Source organism: Sebastes umbrosus, chromosome 8, assembly GCF_015220745.1.
Source record: "Sebastes umbrosus isolate fSebUmb1 chromosome 8, fSebUmb1.pri, whole genome shotgun sequence".
Lineage (NCBI taxonomy): Eukaryota > Metazoa > Chordata > Actinopteri > Perciformes > Sebastidae > Sebastes > Sebastes umbrosus.
In genome coordinates this window covers 19,275,163-19,300,031 of record NC_051276.1, presented here as the reverse complement: position 1 = coordinate 19,300,031, position 24,869 = coordinate 19,275,163, and the positions used below count along the sequence as shown (strand labels likewise).

Below are 24,869 nucleotides of genomic sequence, written 5' to 3'. Positions count from 1 at the left end.
AGGGGTATAGAGCGCTTGTGCGTGTGTGTGTGTGAATGGGTGGATCCTGGTATGTGTGTGTGTATGCATCCAGTATCTCTGCCCTCACAGAGTCAGAGTGTGACCCTTGGGCTGTATCGTGCAATCAGTCAGCCTGCCTAGCCCTCCTGTCTGAGTGTACCTCCTCCAGCACCTTTGAAAGAGCCCTTCTTATCACAGTGTGGTAGACCTTCCCTCTGCCCCTCGCTGTTCTCAAGGTTAGCCTCACTCTGCGGCCTTTCTGTTTCCGCTATCCTTCATATGCACCTTTACCGGTATCTATCCATTCTCTGCTTATTACACAGTCTCATAAAGGCGTCTGGATGTTTTCGTTCTCCCCCTCAAGGTGAGCCTCTCCCAGTCAGTGCTCTCCATATACCGTAGCACGCCACCAGCTCTTCTATCCAGTACTTATGCACATCTGACAAAAGAGTGGAAGTTTAAAGGTGCTCCCTCCTCCCTCTCATCCTCACTTTCTCTCAAGGTGAGTCCCTTCCTGCTCTCGTCTTTTCTGTTTCTCTTCTCGAACTTGTCGTCTCACGCACACACATTCTTAGATCCTCAAGGAAAAAAAAAATCACTGAGTGAAAGTTTGGCCGCACTATCATTTCTTTTCTTCTCTTTTTCTCTTGTTCTGTCTTGGAAGGCCTACCCACCTCCGCCGACAGTACCTGTAGGGTCTGTAGTTTTGATGCCCACATGCCTGGTGGAGAGGTCAAGATGCCTGCGGTAATCTCAGAGCCTGCCAACAGTAAAGACGTTTCAAGGAGCTTCTCCTATACGTGCACCTATCTGAGTGTATGTGATGTGAATCTGAGCATTACCGGGACTAAACATGTTGGAATCCTTGCCAAAGAAAGTTATATAAAAATATTCCTTCTTGGGGTTATGAATTAATGATGCGTGGTTTGGTTGAAAGTTTCCTCGGTGTGGTGTAGTTATTGCTATGGTGGATTTTAGGAGTTCAATTCTGAATGTCTTTGAATAGTTGTGAAGATATCTGAAGCATTTGCGGTACCAACAGTGAAAAAAAAACAGCATTATTTTGCAGGTACCTAGATCTTAGGGCTCGATTGCACATGAACAAGATTGGGAGTGAGGCATTTTTAGGAGGTAAAAATATACTACTGCAGCAGAGAAGCAGAGTTCAGACAGTTGCAGCAGGACAAATTAGGCTCATGTCTTTCACATCAGACAAGAAACATATCACTGAGCCAAAGGAATAGTCAGAGTCTTACAACATAGTCGACTCTTTCACATCTCTTGTTGCATCCTCCTTCAACCCTGACTCCTAGAAATCAGGTTTATTTACTTCTAACAGTGAAACTGCCTGAATTATGTTGACAGGGAGAAATTTTTCTAGTGAGGGAAGTGATACGCTTTTGTAGCACAACTTGTAAGGTGGAGGTTGTGGTGGATGGTGGGAATACAAAGCACTTGACACAGGAGGAGTTCTCATCCAGGAGTGTCACGTGCGGTTAGCTTTAGGCAACAAAAGCATTTTGGTTAAGGTCAGGGAAAGGCTGTGTTTCCGTTCACATATTTCTATGCAGATTTTGAAGTATCGCTTTAGAAAAGCTATAAAGAAACGGCAAAATTCCTCAATTGCCAAAAAAAAGTTTTTACACTCGCTTGAGTTTTTTTTTTTCTTTGTCGAAAAAGAGTTGATGCTCTTAATGTGTTATGGAAACGCCTTGCCAAATAAATTCTGAAGTAGCGATCATTTAACTCACATACCTTATCCGCTGTTTCTGCTGTCGGTGTTTTCTATGATATTCTCATAACGTGTGAATGCTTGTCTTTGAAACATGGCCAACACTAGCTGACATGAAAGAACAATTACAACTTGCCCAATTCCTGAGACATCTTTCCATTTTTCTCTCATAGATGTTAGATGCATGCTTGTTTTTCTTCTTCTTCTTCTTCTTCTTCTTGTTCTTGTTCTTTTCTTCTTCTTCTTCTTCCTCTTCTTCTACTTTGTTTACTAGCGGATTACAGCCATGCGTAGCCTATAGCGCCAACTTCTGACCAAGCTACGCTGTAGTCAACGACCCGCGTTTCTTTGCTCCAAACCAGTTGATGGAAACAGGCCTAATTTCGCATTTCATTTCAAGTTTCAAGTTTGCATAAAATTCGCTTGACAATTGAATGGAAACACAGCTACTGTTAAGTTTTTTTTGTATGAAATCAAGCGTACGATTTCTCCCTAGCCTTAACCAAGTGCTCTGAGTTTGCAAACATCACCACTAAAAAGTTGAATCATGTTTTAGGTGCTATGAAGAGCAGCTATTGGAAGAGAACAAATTGATTATGCATATATAAGTATCAACATTTAGCAACTTGGCAGATAAGTTCATTACCAATGTTTTCTCATTGTGTTGATATTGTGTATGTGTGTATTATAACCTCCCAAAAGCCAACGTTTTGTCTGTTATCCATTATCATTTTCAACATTTGTTTTTTGACGGGAAACGAAGAAGAAGTAAGAATGAAAAATACCATTTTTAATACACAGACTTGCCATTTGACATCCAGTAACGGCCCTGGATTCTGTTGGCTCATCACTTCCTCTTGAGGTGGTTGCGTCCGTGCAGTGGGAGGCCAGTGTGGGCTGATATCTGTCTCTCTGTATCTGTATCACCGAGAGCAGATATGGCTGATATCTCTGTCATCTCGGCATCTCAGACTTGACAGCACCGATCACAATCAGTCCCCCTCCGGCTCTCCCTCCTGCTATCTGTTTTTCTCTGTATCGCAACCCGTATATTACACCAGGTGTATCTCTATTTTTCTGTTGTTTAGTGCTGCACCTCACTCTTCATATCTTAACAACACCTTTCTTTCTTACACGCAGTAATGGTGCACTTTGGGAATATGCGCTATATGCAAAGGGAGTCAGCGTTGGGAGTGATTCTGCTGTTATTTCTGTACAGGGTTGTGTGTGTGTGTTTGTTTGTGTGTGTGCATGTGGGTAGGTGGGTGGGTGTCAGAGAGCATTTACAAAGGGATCAGCCCTGGGGGTGTCGATGCATCGCTACAGTGGAGGGAGAGCAAAAGGGGGGTGGAGGCGAGCTAGTTCACAGCAGATGTAGCAAACAGCCAACTAGCCGGAAAACCTCGCCTCACTTGGCTCTGCACCGCACAGTTCAGCACTTATTTATTTATTTGGGGTTGGAGAGGTGGGGGGGGGGCAAATGTATGTTCAGTGGTGTTGGATATCAGTGACAGGAAGGATCAAAGAGCGATGCCACAAATGAAGCTGTCAAAGTGGCCCGACAGCTGGGTCCCGAGGCGAACATCCCTCGCTCGCACATTTTATTATGATCGTGGTGAAACCTCACAGCAAGAAGGAAAGAGAGGAGGGAAAAAAAAATCATCATCTCCCCAACCAGAGAGAAAGAAAAAGAGACAAAACGAGCGGGCGCTGTATCATCGCCGTCCATGATGGAATGAATTATGAATGTGTGGAGGGGATTAGGAAACAATGGTTGAAGTCACTAGGATCCTCGCCTAGTTTCCTCACCCTCAGCCCGGCAACTAATTAGCACTTTCAACACCAGTGTATGATCTCATTAATGTGATTTCTGCTTATGTAACGCGCATGCAGTCGCACGCGCTTACATACAAACACACACAGAGATATTGCAGTAGCATTACATAAAGCAAATGAACGTGTGAGTGAAAACGCATTGTTTATTGTCGAGCTAATGCAGTTAGAGTGATGAGTCAAATGTTTGAGATTGCAGTAATGTTGTAGGTTTAGTGTTTAGGGGCATTTACACCAGGCTTTCCCCCTTATGTCTCGCAATTATCTGAGCAATTTGATAATGTGTGATGAATATCATCAGTCATGGTATCATAGTGTTGATTGGTCCGCACAGCAAAGACAGTTACACTGCTGGATTATTTCTGTAGCGGGGACAAGAGACATTTCAAGCTCATATACTGGTGGTACAAATGTGAAATGTTTTAAAAGGCAGGAATATAATTTTTTTCACATAATTGCACAGTCTATTTGTATAGTAGATACAATTCACATCAGCTAATTAGTATCCACACACTGAGATATAGGGAGAAAAAGAAGAGGGAGGGGGAGGTAGCAGGGAGAGGGTAAGGGTAGATAATTAGACAGAATTAAGCCATCTCTTTTAATCTAGCCCCCTGAAAGAAAGAGAGGGAGAGAAAGAAAGAAAGAGGGATGGGGGGGGTGGGAGGGTGGGGGTTCAGGGGGTGAGGCCTACACATTCACCCCTCTGCTCTCTCTCTCTCTCTCCTCTCCCTCTCTCCCTGTCTGGCAGAGGGTGTGAATGTGTGGGAAAAGAGGGGCCTGGTGCCTTAGCCTCGGCAGAATGGATCAGCTTGTGTTTCTGAGGCTCTCGAAGTGTCCCATTGTCATGATGTCACTGCAACTCAAGAAGGCTGACCTCTGACCCCTATGGATTCATGGCAGCCCACCGCAGCTCCGCCACACCCCCACACAACGCCAAAAGGGCCAGATTGCCGCTGGGCGCCCACTAGGGGGTACCCAAGCCTTTCGCTGTGGAATTCGAGGTGCTTGCGGGCTTTACGGCGCAAAACTCCTAGTATATTTGCCAATGAATCCGTCCGTCTATGTCCCCCTGATTAGGGGTCCTTTTCTCTCGCTCTACCTCGCTTTTTTTTTGTCTTGCTTTCCCTCAGTTCGCTCTGCCAACCACGGCTCTTTTTCTCTCCTCTCTCTCTCTTTTCTCCCTCCCTCCTACACGCGGTGTATCCCTGTGCCCATGGATATAGTGAGCGCCGCCAGATGTCGCAAATACATCATCTGAGGGATGCGGTGGTGATGGGAAAAAAGTCAAGGCACGTACGAGTGGGGGATGTGAGCCGACTTGAGCTCTCTGAGCGTTTGTGTGTGTGTGTGTGTCACTGTATGCCAGCATTCATCTGTGCACGCGTGTGTGTGTCTGTTTTCCGGGGTGTGTGTGTGCGTCTGCGTGCGCGCGGGTGAGTGTGTTCCCTTTTGTGTGCATGTATGGAGGTCACAGCAGGTCAGCATATTGTCCCTCAGATGTTTGATATTTTATGTATAAGAGGGTGGCTAGAGCGAGAGGATAAGCACGTTCCTGACAGAGGCATCTCTCTGCCACAATCCGCCACCTCAGCAATGTGGAGCCCCGAGTCAGATCAACAATGGAGAGGAGCTGCCTTATACCCAGAGAGGGCTGATGGGACGAAGAGAAAGAAGGGGGGGGTGGAGAAAACCTAGAAAACCAGGATTGCTGCTGCTGCTGGGGCAGTCGGCAGCCTGACAGCTCCGTTGCAATAAAACGACTGCGATTATGCACAATATTGTGTTTACATATGCGATGTGCTGTAATGCATGCAGCACGGCACGTCATAAACATGCAACAACAATACATAAAAGCACCCTTACTTATTCATCTATCAGTCGACACGTAGCCACACCAAACACACAAGCTGTTGCAGGTGTGTGTGTGTGTGTGTGTTTGGGGGCCAGTCGGGGCCGAGGAGGGGCAGCGGCTGGCGTCCTCAGATCAGATCAGCCCGTGTCGGGGAGGAGATTCCCCAGAGTGGAGCCATCCCAAACAGCACTCCTCTCTTTCTCCTTCAGGGGGAAAAGTTTACTGCCAGCTTGCTTTTGTAGTCGGCCTCAAAAGATTTGCGGCAGTCAGCATTAAAAGGCACAGATCTAAGGAGACGCCTCCAACTGAAATACCTACAGAGGAAGGAGAGGAGGAGGAGGAGGAGGAGAATGAGAGGGGGGGCAAACTGATACAAACATTAAAAGACAGACGTTAAACGCTCGTCTTTATGTTGGCTTTGTACCCCAACAACAACAGTAATAACAAACGAAAATCCCCACCATCATCTCATTTTTCCTCCTTTGATTCCTTCCTCTCTTTTTTTTTTGGCTTTGCCCTTCTTCACACTCCTATTTGTGTTCAGTTGTTGATTTCTTTATTCCCTTCTGCACACAAACACGCGCACGTAGGCTGGTTACCAGGGTGATGGTGTGGCGGATGACATCATGCCCCGACTGTGTTGCATAGCGGGTCGCGCTCTGGCAGGGTTCATGGGATGGTGGCGTGGGCTGGCGCAGCACTACTCGCTGCGCTCCCTCCATCTTTCTCTCCTTCTCTCTCTGTGTCTCTCTCCGGGCTCTCAAGCATCGGCTTGTCCGGTGCGTCCTGTGTTCCCTGGGAAAAAGATTAATTATTCAACACGCAGCCTCAATTAAATTTGAATTCGGCAGTTCAAGTAACCTTTTAGCATGGCACATTTATTATTAAGGCAGATGCTTTGGCCCTGTTTAGATTTAGAGCTTATCGGATTCTTTCAGCCCCTTATCACATAGGCAGTTTACTCGCGACGGCTGTGAGGCTCGGCCTTGGCTCGGCTGGAATGCAGCGGGTTGTATTTTTCTCAAACAGCTTCTGGTAAACATTTCTCACTATAAATTTCCTTTACTGAAGAATTTACAGTATAATATGCACTGAGCAGCATAGTAGTTTTACATGCGCCTCATGCAGTGAAAGAGGGAGACATGTGGTGCTTTCATTCAACTCAGGCTCCAGTTCGGACCCTCACTGTCTTGAAGTGGCTATCAAACATGAGACAGGATGTCATTTTGACGTGCATTTTCTAGTATAATGGATACTTGGAAACTTTGAAATCAATTGCAGATGTCTTTCTTTTCAGTCATGTTCTTCTTTTTCAATTCCTCTGCTGAATAAAAAGGATTGGCAGGAACAAAACAGGGACTAATAGTAGCAGAAACCTCCAGGAGTACACATTCAGAGAAATTAATTCATTTTAGACCAGACACTCTCTGCTGATGCATATTTAACAAATTGCACTCCATGACTGCAAAATGCTTTGTCATTGTCGCATGGTCATAAACACACAAAGATTGATACATGAAAGCACGAATGCTAGCATTTACGCCTGCACACAACAGCTCGGCGGAATGTAACACAACAAGGAACGACAAGAAAACAGCCTTGACGGCCCCCTCTCGATGATCCCCCCCTCCCCCAGTTCCTGTCTCCCCATCTCTCTCTTCTTCCATCGAAGGAGGTGGTGCCTTTGTCAGGCAGGAGCACAGAGACCTCACAAAGCGAGGGAAGATGTCACAACAAACAAAAACAGCATAGTAACCCCCCCAAATCTAATCAGGAGCCATTGATTCATGCTCTGAATGGAGACTGAGTACCTTGAGAGTGGCTCATCCAATAAGGCCATAGACAGCCTGACAGGGGCCTTCACAATTCAGCTGTATAGTTCCCTATCATTCTGTTCTCACCTTTAGACTCGACTCCATCAACTCAAAGATGATACAATCATCACTCCTCTCCAGGTCCTTTTTATTTCACTAATTCATTTGTGTGCCTCAATCAATGATTTTTTTTTTCTCTGATTTGATGTGTGGAGGAGTTTTTTATTTTTTTGGAGTGTACACTAATAGGCTTGCTTTGTGGATGCAGAGAGATATGAGTCTTTAGTGCGTTAGTTACTCTGATTGTGCTTATGAAGGATGCTTCGATCGAGCAATTAAGCACAAGGTAAACCTTTACTTAGCAAGTTCGCCTTGGATTTCCTTTGTTTTTTGGTCTTAAAACTTAAATTGGAAAAAGACACATTTAACTTATGGTAATGTGTATAAACACTGAGAGCACACAAATGTTTTGTTCCCCCCCAACAACAAAAAAAAAAAGAATTGCATTAACAATGCAACTCTATTAACTCTTACGGGAATCTGTGACATTTCAAATGAAATTATTTAATCTATAATACGTGCATGCCCTTCTGAGTTTTTTGTAATGCTCAATATAATGCAACAACTTTGCTCTTATTATTTGTAATGATACTTTGGCATTACAGGGTAGAGGTATTGATTTTGGAACCCAAAGCATTTATTGTGGAGGTAAATGTTATTATTTTAATATTGGACTCATGCTAATTTAATAGAGCGTAACATACACGTCAGGGTGTGAGCCGCAGGGGTCTCTCTGTCTCTGTCTCTCTCTCTCTGCCACCGAGCATTGTACAATATACAATAATCTCAGGTAATGTCAAAGACCAGTATTGGCTGCTCCCTAGTTTTTATGTGGCGTGCAGCTGCTTCAACGAACAAAGCGGACATGTTTGGAAACATGTTGTGGTCACATTTCTCACACATTAATCTGTATGGATTGTTATTTAGTGTGCATTAATCAGTGGAGCTACCTCTGCAGTACAGGATAGCTAGTGGTGAGGTGGGCTATAGGCTCTCTGGGAGGTCAAAAGGTCAATTATGTTATGCGATGAACAGTTTCCAAACTTTGTATACAGAGAAATTGCCATAGGCATATTCTGCCCTTTCCTGTTTCTATTTCATTTATATTAAATGAGATACACAGTAGGTCAAAACAAGTGACCCAGATAGATTATATAAGACAACAGTTGTAGTTGTCATTGTCTTGTAAAAGTAATTCTAGATGGCTGGTTCTATATTCAAGGTGTTTTTTTAGAGCAAATTTAGATATTAGATGTGCAACATATTAACACTTTTGAAGAAGTAATTAGGGCTGCGACTAACAATTATTGTCATTGTCAATTAAAGCTGAAGAAGGCAAGATTGGAGCAAATATGATTAAAAAAAGTTATTTTTATAAAACGGTCGCTATATCGTGACAGTAGTAGATTTCACATACCGGAGGAAAACAAGCAGTAAGAGCTGATCTGAGGTCCACTGTCCATCTGCCGTCTATGAGAGCTGGCTGTCAATCACTCGCGAACTCCGACCAAACGGTCAAACTAGGCCGCGCTGATCAAATATGAATCAATATTATGTTACGTTAATGCCTATTTCTCGCCTCAAGTGTTTTCAGAATCATCTTGTAGTGTACTGTTTAGCTGTAAAATTAGAAAGTTTGTGACGCCGCCGCTATTGTGAAATCTGGTGAAGGAACGCCAAGTTCCGGTCACATGACCAAAGCACAGCCAATAGGAACGCTCTCTCAATGAAATGACCTGTGATTGGTCATAGTCTCTAGATTTTCTAAAGCCTGAAAACAGAGCCATGATGAGGTGCAGAAGTCTAGTTATCTCTCAGAACACTTGAATTACAATATGCTGAAAGGTTATTATGGAATTTTTGCCGATAGATGCCACAAAATATACTTCCTACTGCCACTTTAATCTGTTGATTATTTTCTCAATTAATCGATTAGTTGTTTGTTCTATAAAATGTCAGAAAATGGTGAAAAATGTTGATCAGTGTTTCCCAAAACCCAAGATGACGTCCTCAAATGTCTTGTTTTGTCCACAACAACTCAAATATATTCAGTTTACTGTCATAGAGAAGTAAAGAAACCAGAAAATATTCACATTTAAGAAGCTGCAACTTTAAAAAATTACTCAAACTGATTAATCGATTACCAAAAAAGTTGGTGATTCATTTAATAGTTGAATAGAGTAGTTGACTTCTCCACCTCCCCACCCTCATAAACATTGTCCTTGTCACACTATTTTCTGCAATGGCCTTGTTTGAAGACCTTATATTACATTACTTTCTTTAAAAAACAACAAAGTTATACAACAAGTCCAAGTTTTGTTGTTGCTACGACTGCTAGAGGGCTTTGTCATTTGAATGTAGACGTGTCGTTTTGATGCACTTGCTGAGATGACTGATGACATCAATCTTCTTGGGAGGACAATCTCAATTTATAAATTGATTAAAGTTCCTACCAGGAACTTTAATGGTTCTGGTTCCACCGTGCTTCCCTTCCCTCCAGTGGTCCCAGCAATACAGCCTGGGCCTCTGGCTGCATGGTGTCGGTGTTGGCTCTCAGTATTAAATTGAGACTTTTTCATAACCAGTTAAAAGTTCCTTGTAGTAACTTTAAACTTACTTATGATTTAAGTTTGCTTTTGTGTGTACGTGCGCGTATGTGTTATCATGATCATCACCTATCTCACCCCACCCAGTACAACCCATCTCATTCTTTTTCACTACTCTGTTCAGTTAAATGAGTGTGTATGTGGGATGGGGGGGGGGGACGACTTCCCCCATTTTTCTTAATAGACCAGAAGATCCCTGGCCTCTCAGTTGTTACCATGGCAACTGACCCATTTGCCTGCTGCATATGAAAGTGAGGGCGAAGGATATTGAGAGTAAGTGTTAGACGGGGTCAGACGGATTGACAGACAGACAGGTACGGTATAGTTGTAGGAATATAGGAAAGTCCTTCTACTCTGCTCTCGGCTCTTCAGCAGCATCTCCGTTCCTGTCTGTCTCTCTCAATCTCTCTTTCAGCCATCTGATCAGTTGTATTAACACAGGGACACTTGGTGAGCGAGGTTAAAAAGGGCATCCATTCACTCAGCACAGACACCCTTCACTGCTCTCTCTGCGCATTTGTCCTTGCACATTGTTGAGTGAGTGTGTAAAAACTTATTAGTGAGACGTAGGTGTGCATGCATGTCTATATATGTGTGTGTGCTTGGACAAAGAGGTGGGGCCTTTTTATTTTAACACCCTGTCAAAGGCGTTACCAGTGGAAAAGGAGGATTTTGGGGTGGCCTCCCCCCAGCTCACAGATATGAAGCTGTCATGGGAAGAATAGCTGCATTCACTGAATGACACTTATTTTCTCCCACTTTACACAAGTGCAGCGAACAAAACAAGCAGGGTAGCAGCTGAGGAAGACATTTTCTTCGCCTTCGTCGGCAATGACAGACATGCGGCAATTACTTTAAGTCTAAGCAGACACCAAGAAAACTGCCATTCCTGCTCAGCTTTGTTACTTCATTCTTGCAAGCTGCCTCAGGCTTTTTTTTTTAATGTTTACTGGATGTGATGTGATGTGTGTGTATGTATGTGTGTGTGTGTGCGCATCTACACTGCACCTCATGCGCTCTGTCAATGTGTACTGTCTCTAGTTAGCACCGTCCACAGCCATTACCATGTGTCACAGTTGTCCACTGTCTATATGGACCCCAAGTCTGCAGCTTCTTCTCACGCACGCTAACAATTCTACAAACAATTGATGAGCAGGTTACAGCAATGCTCCACCTACTGCAGCTGTTATGTTAAGGCCTTATGTTGGCTATCTTAGTCAAGTTACGTAGTTAGAGTGGTGTAAGAAGCACGTGATAAGTAGACACAGACTCTCATTCAATCTGTCTTCACTCATCTTTTTTTGTTTTTGAATGAGTCAGAAAGGTCACAGTGAACTGGATGTAAAGTGGTGCTTTTATACAAAGCAGCATGGTTAGTTCTGGTGAGAAAGAAACACATTTTCAGAACAACAATATGGTCTTGTTCCAATCGTAGAATGTATAAAATTGTCATGTGACGTCACCCATAGGTTTATTGAAGAGCTGTTGTGAAGATCAAAGTGGGTGACTCCGGCCATCGCCACCTTGGCAGTGACGACACAGCCTAACTCAACAATCCAAAAATGGGCAAAGAGGTGGATCGTCAGTGGAGCAGAGCAGACAGCTAGCAGCTAGCGACCTGAGACGGCACCCACCTGTCACTCAAAGTGGCCATGCCCTTAGTTATACCTAACTTTATGCCTTAATATAATCCAAACAGGTGAATTATATAAAAATTCAACCCCCGTACAGTTGTCATGAATGGAATGGAAAACAGTTTTTTGTACCAGGCTGTAAACATGTTTATTTCTGTTGTAACGTTGGCCATTTTAACATGGGGGTCTATGGGGATTGATTAAATTCGAAGAACTGCAGCTTTTGGCACTTCTGCGTTGGCTTCATTTTTCAGTACTGGCGGTTGCTGCTTGGTTCCAATGAACAAAGCATATAATAGAGCTTGTGTTACTGTCCTCTGTATTCCACCAAAATACATTTTACTCTCTTATTTTGTCACACTAGAAAGATGTTTCCTTTATGATTAGAATTGATATTGTTTCTGAATATGTCACGCGTTTTGCATGATTTAGGTCATGTCATGCACTCTGGTTGGTGAGCCCACATGGAATTACAAGACACAACTAAACATTTCATTGCAGTTTGTATATAAGAACATGCTCCTCAGCAAACATATCACACACATTTGTTTGCCCTGCCTTTGCAGATGAAATTTACCATTTCACCATGCAGCATTTCAGAAATGTTTTATTGGATAATAACTAAAAGCAACAGTGTATGCTGTATTAGCATTTTTAGTGATGTCAGAGCCACTGGGATTCAACATAGGTCAATTAGCCTAACACACACGGTTGTTTTTCTTGTCCAATTGTCCTTAAGAGACCTGCAAATCTGTGTGTGTATATGTGTGTTCATACACAATATCTATTTGTGTGTTGTCACTTTGCCCACTCGGGGTTACCTAATAGCTTGGCAGCAATGCGTCTACCCACCTATGCCATGTGCCTCGGCCTAATCTGACCGTAGCTAAATTAAAAGTCCTTTCAGTGCGGAAGTGGATGACAGTGTTTCCCTGTAGCTCACCTTGCCTCCCTCCTGCCTCCGCGGGCCTTTCTCTCTGCCTACCCTCTTGCCCTGGTGGCCCACAGCCCATTTTCCCACTAAGACCAGGTGTCCCACCACACCGGAGAAGAGTGTGTCTTAATCAGTCCCACAGACGTGCACACCACACAATGCAGGATACACACACACACACACACACACACACACGCATTCACATGCACTCAACCTAAACTCACAATCATGCATTCATCCATGCAAAGTCAAATTAAGCACACACACGCACACACTGCAAGGGGCGCCCCACTGTCACCCTGCCTTATGTCTAGGAGTGACACTTGGATGACACCAGCAGCAGGATTATAAGAGCATATTTATTAGCCTTAGCACCGGCCGTGTGCAAGGCGGGGGCGAGAGTACACACAGTTACAAAAGAACATTGAGTGAGGGAAGCCTGGGACAGAAACTAAATGACAATTAAACTCCATTAATTATGCAATGGCTAGATGCAGACTGGCACATTTTTAGATCCAGATTAAATTTTTAAAATCTGTACTTGTTTTTTATTGTGCACTACAACATTTTTATACCTCCGCACCGGCGAAAGCCGTGGCCTGGAGGCATTATGTTTTGGGGTTTTCCATTCGTCCATACACTTCTCATGAACTCGATATCTTAGGAATGCCTTGAGAAAATGTCTTCAAATTTGGCACATGCATCCACTTGGACTCAAGGATGAACTGATTACAATTTGGTGGTGAAAGGTGAAGGTCACTGTGACCTGACATTCGTTCCATTCTTTTGATATCTCACTAACGCCTTGGGCGAATCTCTTCAAATTTGGCACAAACGTCCACTTACACTCAAGGATGACCTGATTAGAATTTGGTGGTCAAAGGTCAGTGTGACATCACGTCCATACCATTCTCGTGAACGCAATATCTTAGGAATGCCTTAAAGGAATTTCTTCAAATTTGGCACAAACGTCAACTTGGACTCAAGGTTGATTGATTAGAATTTGGTGGTCAAAGGTCAAGGTCACGTCCATCCCATTCTCGTGATATCTCAGGAACGCCTTGAGGGAATTTCTTCAAATTTGGCACAAACATCCATTTGGACTCAAGGATGAACTGAATGGAATTTTATGGTCAAAGGTCACTGTGACCTCACAAAACACATTTTTGGCCATAACTCAAGAATTCATGTGCTAATTATGACAATTTCACACAAATGCCTAACAGGATAAAATGATGAGGTGATGACATTTTGGACAGACAGGGATGTAAATTGCAACTTGACTGGTTGGCGTAGGCATACTCACATACCGTATTCTAGTTACAATCAAATTATATCATTGTATGTATCAATGTCTGTTACTTTAACAAGCCATTAGTACAACAATTGAACAATGCAGTGGGAAAATACTATTTGTCATTTATTTAAAAAAAACAAAAAAAACTACATTGCCTCAAAACACTGTTAAACATCATGCACTTTATGCACTCTAATAGACAATTAAAAGGAAGTAATCTGTAGTTTGAATTGAAATACGCTCGGGGGTAATTTTATTTTCCTTATCTGCTCTGGGTTTTGTTAGGAAACAGGTTTGCCCTGCATAAACCTCGACACTGGAATGCAGTAAGAAGTTTTTTCATATTGAAATTTAGAGATAAGTCTCAGATGAGGATGAAAGGACTTTGGTATTTAAAGTAGAGAATTGTTAAAGAGAGGAAAAACAAAGGCATGACTCGCTGTTGCCATTCTCCTCCTCCCCTGTCCTTATTATCCTGTTTTGATGCTTTAGGGAGACAAATGAACTTCAGGTGCCTTGAAATCTCTTAATGAACTCTCTCTTACCCCTCAGCCTGTCCTGCCTACATTAAGCTGGCACAGCAGCGGCTGCTTTATTTCTCTTTGGTGTACGAGTAGCTACACAGATCCAGACAGACACTTGAGTGGAGGCCACACACTGAGTGGGTTTCTTACAGAAGGGGCACAAACATACACACCGGCACATGTATACCGGTACACACCCAGAGGAAGCTCAATGTCATTCAAGCAGTATGTCCACTTGACAATGATGCGCACAAGTTCAACGTGCGTGTGGTACGATAAACATACAATGCATCACATCATGTTTAGATGAAAAGCTGTTGCTTTCTATGCGTTTAAATCTGAACAGGCAGGCACGCTAAGAGTGTGTGTGTTTTCCTACATCAAATAATCACTCTCCGATTATCTGACTCACTAGAAAGACAAGCACCAAACAAATAGCATGGGGCATCTCCTCCGCAAACAAGCCGAATAGATTTTCTGTTTAGCCCAATCCTTGCAGCTACTAGACCCATTTCTATCAGTCTCTCTGTCTGCCTGGCTGCATCTGTTTATCATATGCGCACTGCTCCAAAACTAAGCCAAATTAGTGCAGTCTAAATTTACAAATGAGCGATACGATACTCCTCCTCATCCCCCTTTTCTAAATGTGTCATCTTCTTGTTCTGTCAAAGATATAGCCACGTGACAACACGCCTAATGCTATGGAGCTGGTCAGCATTTAGACAAAGTAGAGAAAAGCGGTTACACACTTGTAGCCTTGATGCAAACATTTTTGTCATATCTTTTTTTAAATTTTTCATGACTGTCAATCAATTTGTTCCTAATGACTTCATTACATTGTTTTCTGTTTCTGTTTTAATTAGTGCTTTTTGAAAATACCAATGTATTGGGGTCCTGGGGGATCCCCAGTCAATAGCACCCAATTGCAGCCCATGCAGATTAATAGCAATAATGGATGGATAACATGTTTGCCATGAATCCTTAATGAAAGTATCACACACTATCAAGGGGGTAGGGGCACTCTGTCAGTCATTTTGAAGGAGACAGGTGGCAGAAGGAGACACACAGATTTCCTCATGTGCTCAGTCTATTTTTGTTTTTGTTGTATTTTTTATCTGTTTTTTTTTTCTTCAGATGACATCAATTACATAACTAATAATGTTTTTAGAAGAAATAATTAAACATTTTGCTGTGATGGTTGTTTCTTACAGTAGTTTATTCTTGGGTCCCTAGGGACCTCAGTTGGTAGTCCTTGTGTGCTAAATATGTTGGTAGGATGAGGGTTAATGCCGCATAAGACCCAGTTAAGCATTAACAAATCATAGAGAGGAACGGATGTAGAGAAAAAGAGAGAGAGAGGCTATATCATTAGGAAAATGCAGACCCAAGAAAGAAAGAATGAGAGTAGACCAAGGAAGACGAACAGGCAAATGAAGAGTGACATAGATTGGAATAGAGCATATGTTAGGCTCAGGCAGCATGGGTAGCTTTCTAGCTTCCTTGAGCTCTTTCCACAGCCATGGATGTACATGGAGTTGGCCGGCTGGCTAGCTGGCTGGCACTGTTGGCTGCTCAGTGGTCCTGAACCGGCCTATTTGAAAAGCCTGATGTGTTTTATTCGAGCCTGCTTCACACTGTCATCTGCACTCGGAGATGGACTGTAATTGAGAGTCAACTCTAATCTGCATGGAGGCAAACTGAGGAGAGTGAAAAAAATAGGGGGTCCCCAGTTTAAATCTTATGCAGTGGTGTTTTTTTACGAGAATAGGAATATTGTTGACCAAATGTTTTCTACTTCTGCTTGTGGCTGATATCATATCTCCTCTCCTCTCCTGTATTGACCCCACGGCTCAAACACACACATCCATTTGACTCCAAATTTACCTCACCGGAAAAAGCTGAACTCAAGGTCACGATTGTCAATTACCTTTTTCATTCTCTCTCTCTTTCTCTTTCTGTTTCTCTTTCTCTTTCTTTTTCTCTTTCTCTTTCTCTTTCTCTCTCTTTTCACACATACTGTACATGATCTTTGCCATCCTTGGATTTAAGCGGCACAGCTACTGTTTTTATCGAACATAATTTATCTCAAATAGAAAGTTTGGCTGGCAGGAGTGTGAGTGTCTGTTTGTGTCTTGTGGCCGGTCTGCACTAAACATTGGGAAGCAAGTAATAACTGAGAGGAACACTGTGGTTGGGAAGCCAGACCCCAGCGTCTAATGGCACCGTCTGAGAAAGTTCAAACCGTATACTGTTTATAGATGACGACATGTCTCCGCTTCCTCCCACTGTACAAAATTGAGGCCAAAATATCCCGAATACGGGAACTGACATCTTGCCGTCATTCGAAGCCAGAGTCTGCGCAGTAGTGATTGGAGTGATACACAACTAACCATAATATCACTTTAACTACATTTATGTTTAAAATGACACGTTCTATTCCACAGACACGTGACAGTTATGGAAAGTTAAAGTTACATCTCCTCTCTCGTACAATTCCAGAGCCTCCAGCTGCGCGACTATTTCACTCAGAGCAGCTGTCAATCATGACAGAAACCATCTTTGGGAAACATTTATTTGACGTGTACTTTGACTTTTTAGTTTTGCTCACGACCCGTCCGCTAACATGGAGAGGGCGGGATTTATGACCTATACTGCAGCCAGCCACCAGGGGGCAATCAAGATGTTTTGGCTTCACTTTTGGGGAGCTGTCTTGTCTTTATATCCAGTCTATGGTTCAAACATGAAGAGCTGCTTTGGATATGTGTGTCAGGGTGTGTGTGTGGGGGTGTATTCATCATTGCTCTGAGTACATTTTGTTTGTGTTGTAGAGGGAATGGTAATGTGTATATGTACAGTCATGTTCCGTATATGAACGTACACGTGTTTTTGAGTCGAGGCATAGGGGGCTGGTATTTCTATGCTACACTGTAACACAGACTCTGTTTGTGTGGAGCCCACGCCGACAGACTGCCAGTGAGGGTATGGAGATACAGTATGGCTCTGGGGTTAGGTAGGGAGCTGTACAGTATGTGCTGGGGGGCAGGGAGCGGCTCAGCAAGGCAAGGCCCTTCTGTCTCCTTGTCATCGCCTGGTGCCATTGGGGGGTTGAAAGTGCCAGTGTGTGCGTATGCGCGTATGCGTGTGAGTGATGCGGGTGGGCGCACAGCCGAACGGGCACTTGACTGGCGCTGTGGCACTTAGCTAGCGAGTAGCTGCTGGCTTGGCGGCGATCCAGGTTAACTCGCCGTGCTGTGAGGTTTTTTGTATCCGTGTGCGTCGGGTGATGTGGCACCAGATGCCACTCCATGTGCCCAAATCCTGTTGACATTTGGAGCGTGGGCAAGCGGGCACACAGGAAGGAAGCAGGAAAGAGGAGGGAAATTTAATTAAGATGAAACAGCAGCCTCAGCCACTGCTACAGCGTGTTGTCTTATACTGGTCGCACAAGCAAGAAAAGTCCCCCAGACACTAAAAAGGCATGTTTTTTGTGCCAATTGGATTGCAGCTATATATGTATTTTTTCTGCACAGTCTGTGGGAAGCTGGCAGATAAAAAGAGCAAAGGTTTAGGGGAGCAGAAGACGAAGGAGCAGGAGGGAGAGAGAGGGAAGTTGATTGAGAAATGGGCTTGTGTGTGCATGAGTGAGGGGGGTAATTTGATTAAGCAGGCTGGCAGAAGGAGGAAGCAGGGATGGTATGGTGACAAGTTGATGCCAACTCCTCCTGGCATGGCCTTCACCCTTATTCCTGACAGAGGAGATGGAGTTGTAGTGGAGGCTTACAGTATTTGGCCCGAGATCGCAGCAAAAGGAAGATGAGAAAATAGTCAGATTTAGATAAAAGAGAGAACGAGGGAGGGCGATAAGGTGCAGAAGGGAGAAGAGGGAGAAGGTGCGACAAAGAAAATGAAACAGGGACTCAATAGAAAAAGGAGGCGAGATGGAAAGGTGGTGAGTAGGTGGTGACATCAGGAAATGGCAGGAGGTGAAAGAGTAGGAGGTGTAAGGGGCAAACTGATGGCACCGTGTTAGAAAACCCCTCTAACAGTTTTTTATTTATTACTTTCAGTCAACTTGCCAAATCTGTTTTCTACAGATGAAAATAACGTTTTTTAATCACGATATTGCGTTGATGAAATTTTGGAAATGCCGTGTGGCAGCACAGTGGGTTAACAGTACTGTAAATGGGCTACAGACAAAACAATATGTTGAATTGTTAGCATATTTTCTTTCTTTCCTTCCAGTCACACATTCCGTCATTCATTTATTTTTAGTTTATAAGTATACTTATATTTATTTTAGGGCTGTCAATCGATTAAAATATATAATCACGATTATTCACATGATTGTCCATAGTTAATCTTGATTAATTGCAAATGAATTGCACATTTTGTATCTGTTAAAAATGTACCTTAGAGGGATATTTTGAAATATTTAATACTCTTATCAACATGGGAGTGGGCAAATATGCTTGCTTTATGCAAATGTGTTATATATTTATTATTAGAAATCAATTAACAACACAAAACAATGACAAATATTGTCCAGAAACCCTCACAGGTACTGCATTTAGCATAAAAAATATGCACAAATCCTAACATGGCAAACTCAAGCCCAACAGGCAACAACAGCTGTCAGTGTGCTGACTTGACTATGACTTGCCCCAAACTGCATGGTATTATCACAAAGTGTGCATGTCTGTAAAGGGGAGACTCGTGGGTACCCATAGAACCCATTTGCATTCACATATCTTGAGGTCAGAGGTCAAGGGACCCCGTTGATAATGGCCATGCCAGTTTTTCCTCGCCAAAATTTAGAGTAAATTTGGAGCGTTATTTAGCCTCCTTTGTGACAAGCTAGTATGACATATTACCAATGGAATCCTTAGGTTTTCTATTTTCATATGATGTCAGTATCTTTACTCTATAGAACTGAGTCCACTACAACCTAAAACTCGCATTTTTGCATTAACGCGTTATTATCGTGTTGATTTTGACAGCCCTAATTTATTTAAACTGTATATGTATGTTTTTTAATACGTTTTATTCTCCTTCCACACTTCATTCATACTAACCTGTCCAAGAAACTTTAAATGATGAAAACATTGTGGATTGTGGTTGAATGCCCGCTGGAGTCATCATCCTGATGAGCACATTTACATATAAAACAGACAGACAGACATATTATATTTTTTAGAAACTTACAGTTCCTTTGAAATTCCATTCTTTAAGTATTTCCACTTTCATTTTATAGTTTGACAATTAATGCCACAACTCTACTAGTCATCATTATGATTCAGTATAAGACTGTAGCTCTTCAGGTGTCGAACTTAACTTTTTAAGACCGTTGCAGTAAAAAAATATCACACTCATTCATCTCAATAGTATAAAACACAACCACAGCAGAGGTTCAGGGGGCTTTGAGGGACAGTTTGGGCAATCCCCAACATCGTTTCCAGCAGCTAACATTAACACACACACATACACACACACACACAGCCTCATTTAGATGCAGAAGGCCGGGGCTGACGTCGAGCATCAGGTCTCACAATAATTATTTTAAATTGCTATGAGGAACACAGGTCCTGGTGGGATATATTACCTCTACTCTAACCAGAGATGGATTTCCTCCTGCACATGCATACACTAAAGATATATAAATATATTTATATATATATATATATATATATATATCTTTATTGTTATATATATATAAAGATATATAAATATATATATATATATATATTTATATATATATATATATTTATATATCTTTATTGTTATATATATATAAAGATATATAAATATATTTATATATATATATATATATTTATATATCTTTATTGTTATATATATATAAAGATATATAAATATATATATATATATATATATATATATATTTATATATCTTTATTGTGCATGAGGTCATAAACACACATGCATGCCTGCATGTGTGCCTGCTTGCTCGTATGTGTGTTTGCATGCACACGTAGCTGGTGGGTGTTCTTTTCCTGTGAGTCAGTGTAATGTATATATTTCAGGAGAGTCTAGCATTAATGTTTACATGTCAAGACAAGGTCATATGAATCTGTATGCTTATGTATGTATATAAATGTGGGGATGCTGTGCATTATCATATGTGTACTGAGTGGGTGTGCTGTGACTGTTCATCTAAATAAGTGGTTATTTTGATCAGGTTTCTTGAGTGCAGATCACACTTATTCCCTGCAGACCTGAGCACCCACACACACACACACACTTACAGCACATATTGGGTTATTGTGTGCAGCATTGCCTCCATGTACTTGTCTCCTTAGACTACACCCTGTTTGATTGGGTCAATTGGTATAAATGTGTATGAGTGCACTTCACGTGTGTTTCATTACGTGTGTATGCATGCAGTTCCTGTCACCAGCACTCTGAACTTCTTTACCTTCTGCTTTATACCTCGCTAATAAAAATATAATCAGCTGAGAGGATCAATGTACACAAACTTTGATTGAAAATAAAAAAAAAAGAATGATAGAAAGAATGTTGGGCAACTTATCTTTGTGCTTTTTACTGATGTACAACATTTGGATGCAAAAACATCCCATAAATAAACAGGATCACACTTGAAAATCAGCTGCTTCCTGACCACTGATGTTTGAAAAATTCAGCAGTGACAAAAATATAGGTGTGTATTTTGTCTATAGGTGTGTGTGTGTGTGTGTGTGTGTATGTGTATTCTGTACATGTTTTATTCAACCGCAACTGGACATACTAGAAAATGCCATGTTTATTATCTGTACTAAAATTGAGTATGCAAGTGACACCAGCACTCCTCATAATAAAGGTGGCATACTGTCAATGTGTGACTCCACTGGGCGGAGAGGAGGTAATGATGTGAGGTATATACGGATTTAACAGTCATAGTCCATATGAGCCGGGATGTACAGCTTCATAAACTCAACAGAAAGAGAAAGAGGGGGAGAATTACAGAGTTAGAGAGCGAGGTGCATTCCTTCCCTTCACCTTCATCCCTCTCTTTCTCTCCCTTCTTTAACCCACACCTGAACCTGTCAGCTCTGTATTGCAGAGAATTTTCCGGCAGCTCTTCGACATCTCACTCTCGCCCTGCCTGTCAAAGACCGCTGAGGGCAGAGAGAGAGAGAGAGAGGTTGAGGGAGAGAGAGAGAGAGAGTGTGTACTGATGATTCCTCTCACAGAGCAGAGAGTTCACCTCTCAGGTAATCCTATAAAAAGCCAAGGTGAGATGCTCCTCTGCCTCCCGCTCATTATAGCATCTTTACCCTGCACCGCAGCCACTGCTCTCCTCCTAGAGGTATATTGGGTTGGTGGTGTAGGGGGGATGTGGGGGGGGGAGTTGGGCAGGTGGGGGCAAAGAGAAAGAGGAGAGGGAGACCTTCTCACTATGCACACAACGCTCGCACGTTGCACCGCATGCGCCACATCTGTTAGACTTTTTTGTACCTCTCCTTCTTCTTCTTCTTCTTCTTCTTCTCTTCTCTTCTCTTCTCCCTCTCTCTCCTTCCCTTTCTCTTTCTCTCTCTTTCTATGTCCCTCCCTCCCTCCCCCTCCACTCCCCTCTCAGTTCCTTTTTTAATCTTTTATTCATAGCTTAGCAGGTGATGAAAAATTTATGCCCTGAGTCTGGCATTGAAATAAATGCAAAACGAAAACAGAAGCAGTTTATACTGACAGTCTGAATATCTCTATCTAGAACAAGGCTGCTCGCTGCAAATCAGGAAGCCTGGTGCTCTCCTGTTAACTCCGCTGTGTAAATGATGCTTTGTGGCTTCCTGCGAAGCCAGAAGATTAGTGTGTTTTGTTTTTCCCTCTACTCTCCTCCTGTCATCTTACCAGAGGGGAGGGAAGTGGGCACTTTTTTTTTTTCTTTTTTCGGGCACCATATCTTTTCAGTAACTCCCCTCCCGTATCCACTCACCCACCCAGCCCACTACCCCCACCAGCCCCCGCCTTGTTTTCGGGTAGCCGATCAAAGTGGGCGAAGTGTTAGATTTGTTGTTCTACATGGTGATTGTGTGTATTCTCAGGTGTATTCGCAAGTGTGTGTATGTGTGTGTGTAAACCTTACTTTAGCAGGAGCTGTAAAGTCCCCAGCCTGGCTTAAAGAAATATCCACCCACACACGCATGCACACACAGTCGGCCCTTACGGCTTGTAAGAGGGGACTATCCCTCTCTTAGGGAAGTGTTACACAGAGGCTAACTCTTCCCGCCAGCGCTGGCATATTGCTGCTGTTGGTTTTGGAAGTGGTCTCCCCCACCTCCTCCCACCTCCCCCGTCTCCACCCTTCATTTTAAATCTCTGTGTTTTATGAAACCAGACCAAGCGATCTATAAAAATCTAGTGAATATGCATCACGCAAAAAAAGTTCCACAGTCTTTACAGCGGCGTTATTAAATGTGAACACGCCTCATGCTTTGTAACAGTGGGTTTTTGTGTGTGTATTTGTGTGAGAGAGTCAGAGCATGCACATAAACATGACTGTGTGTGTGCACGCTTGCAATGCGTGTGTGCGCGCGTACGGTTGCGTTGTGAAGTCCTGCTGTCAGCTGTAATGATGTGTTGTGGTAGAGTGCTGAGAGCGGAGAGGCCGGCTTGGCCTCGGCCATGGATCTAACTACTGATCTGATACTGTCTGACAGCCAGGGAGAGGGAGAGAGAGAGATATAAAGATGGAGAGAGAGAGAGGAGAAACACCCGATTTAGGGCAGAGAGGAGGGATGGATGAATGTTAGGGCCTAGAGAGAAAGATGGAGGACAAGCCAGGGCTAAAAGAAGAGGAAACTGGCATTTCTCTGCAAAGCTCTTAGGGGTTTTAGGGGTTAATGTATGTTTTGGTGCACACATATTGTAATTCTGGTTGCTGATATCAAAGCAAACTAATATTGTTATCTAGTGTAAGACTTAAAATAGTCCAGCTACAGCAAGGCGTTTTCCTCTGGGAATTATCATCAAGGAGATTCTTGCATTTTTGTGTATGCATGTGTGTAAGTGCGTGTGCATATGCATGGGTGTAAATGTGTATGTGCGTCCCTGGCCCTGCCCCAGTGCCACGGTGCCAGTCGTTGGCAGAGCGTGGCGGTGTGTAGCGAGGACGAGTCGCCCAGCAATTAAATAAAGATCTCTAATTGGCTGCTTCATATTAGGGTCAGCAGCTGGAAAGAGAAGAGAGGTTTGTCGTACGCACTCCCGTACGCACGTGTGTACACACGCTGGCACGCGCGTGTGCTCACACTCATATACTCGCGTACAGAAAACACGCACGGCTTCTGAGCAAAATTCAATTATTAATGGACTGATTGCTCGAGTGGAGCTTCTCTGGGAATCTGAACCTGCCACACTGAATAAAATAAAACCACTGCTTTACATTTTCATTATACCAAACCGTGTTTTAAATTGCAAATGCGTCTCGGAAACCCACCGTTGCCCCTCCCTCTCCTTCCCCCCCTCTCTTCCTTGCTTGCTGTCTCACTACAGCAACCCTCTCCCCCTCCTTGTCCCCTTCCTCACCAGTTACACAAATCCATGCACACACACACACACAGATACACACTCACGCACATTTTTACTGTTGTGTCGTGTGTGTACAGCCACCATTAAGCAGTCTTATTAAAGGGAAAAGGCTGTGTGTGTGTGTGTTTGTGAGAGAGAGAGGAGTTGTGTGCATGAGGAAGTGCTTCTGGGCCGCGGCGGAGCTCCTTTGCTTATTTGCAATCAGGTCAGACAGACAGCACAGCCACATACACCACTGTCACCTCCCTCTAGACCTCTCTCTCTCTCTCTTTCCTCTTCTCTCCCCATCCCTCTCTTCTATCTCTCCTCCTCCTCCTCCCCCTGCGTCTGTGTTTTTCCCAGCTCCAGTGAAATAGCACATTTTGTCAGGAGTTGGATATCTCAATTATCTCCTTCGTAATACTGAGGACATTCCTCTTTGTTTCGCCAACTCACTCTCTCTCTCTCTCTCTCTCTCTCTCTCTCTCTCTCTCTCACTTTTCTTCCTCTGCTCCCCCCCCTCTCTTAAATTTACATTTCTGATTTACCTCTGCATATTTCATCCTCACCTTGGCTGCCCTCATTCTGTCGTAGGTTAACTTTAAGCTAAAATACTGAATTCCCAGTGCCCACTCGTGTCCTCATGTGACAGGGTTTTGCTGTTTTCACATCTGCCTTTTTTTATGTGCAAATGTGTCTCTTCGACTTTCTTTTTAACCCATAAGGTCCTAGTTTTATATTTTTCTCAAAAACTTTGCTCACATGTGGTCTTCGCCGTAGTGTTTTGGGTTCACGAGTGAAGTTAATAAAGTATAACTTTTGGTTTTTGTGGCACTTTTTTTCCCTTCCTACTGCTACATGCTGCAATTTCTAACCACCCATTTCCTCTTATGTTTATTCCAATCAAACTGCTGGTGCTGCTGCTGCTGCTGCTGGAAATTTAAAATGCATGTCCTCCTGTGCACCGATAGGATTTTTTTTTATCATGAAAGACCAACCTGATGCCAGATGTTTACAACAGCAAAAAGTGAAAGAAGTGTGGAGAAAATGAAGTGGCTATA

At 43.0% G+C, this 24,869-nt stretch overlaps 1 protein-coding gene across 7 annotated transcripts in view; it reads left to right on the top strand.

Moving 5' to 3' along the window:
- The window catches only part of kiaa0825 (KIAA0825 ortholog), a 127,969-nt gene that overhangs the window by 70,579 nt on the left and 32,521 nt on the right, over positions 1 to 24,869 (top strand). Inside the window, exon 23 of one of the 7 annotated variants that reach the window (XM_037777647.1) lies at positions 11,370 to 11,753. The exons of the other annotated variants lie outside the window; for them this stretch is intronic. Within the exon in view, the coding sequence (XP_037633575.1) occupies positions 11,370 to 11,391 (22 nt within the window). The 3' untranslated portion in view covers positions 11,392 to 11,753. Of the gene's footprint in view, positions 1 to 11,369; positions 11,754 to 24,869 lie in introns of those variants that run through there. 7 annotated transcript variants of the gene reach the window in all.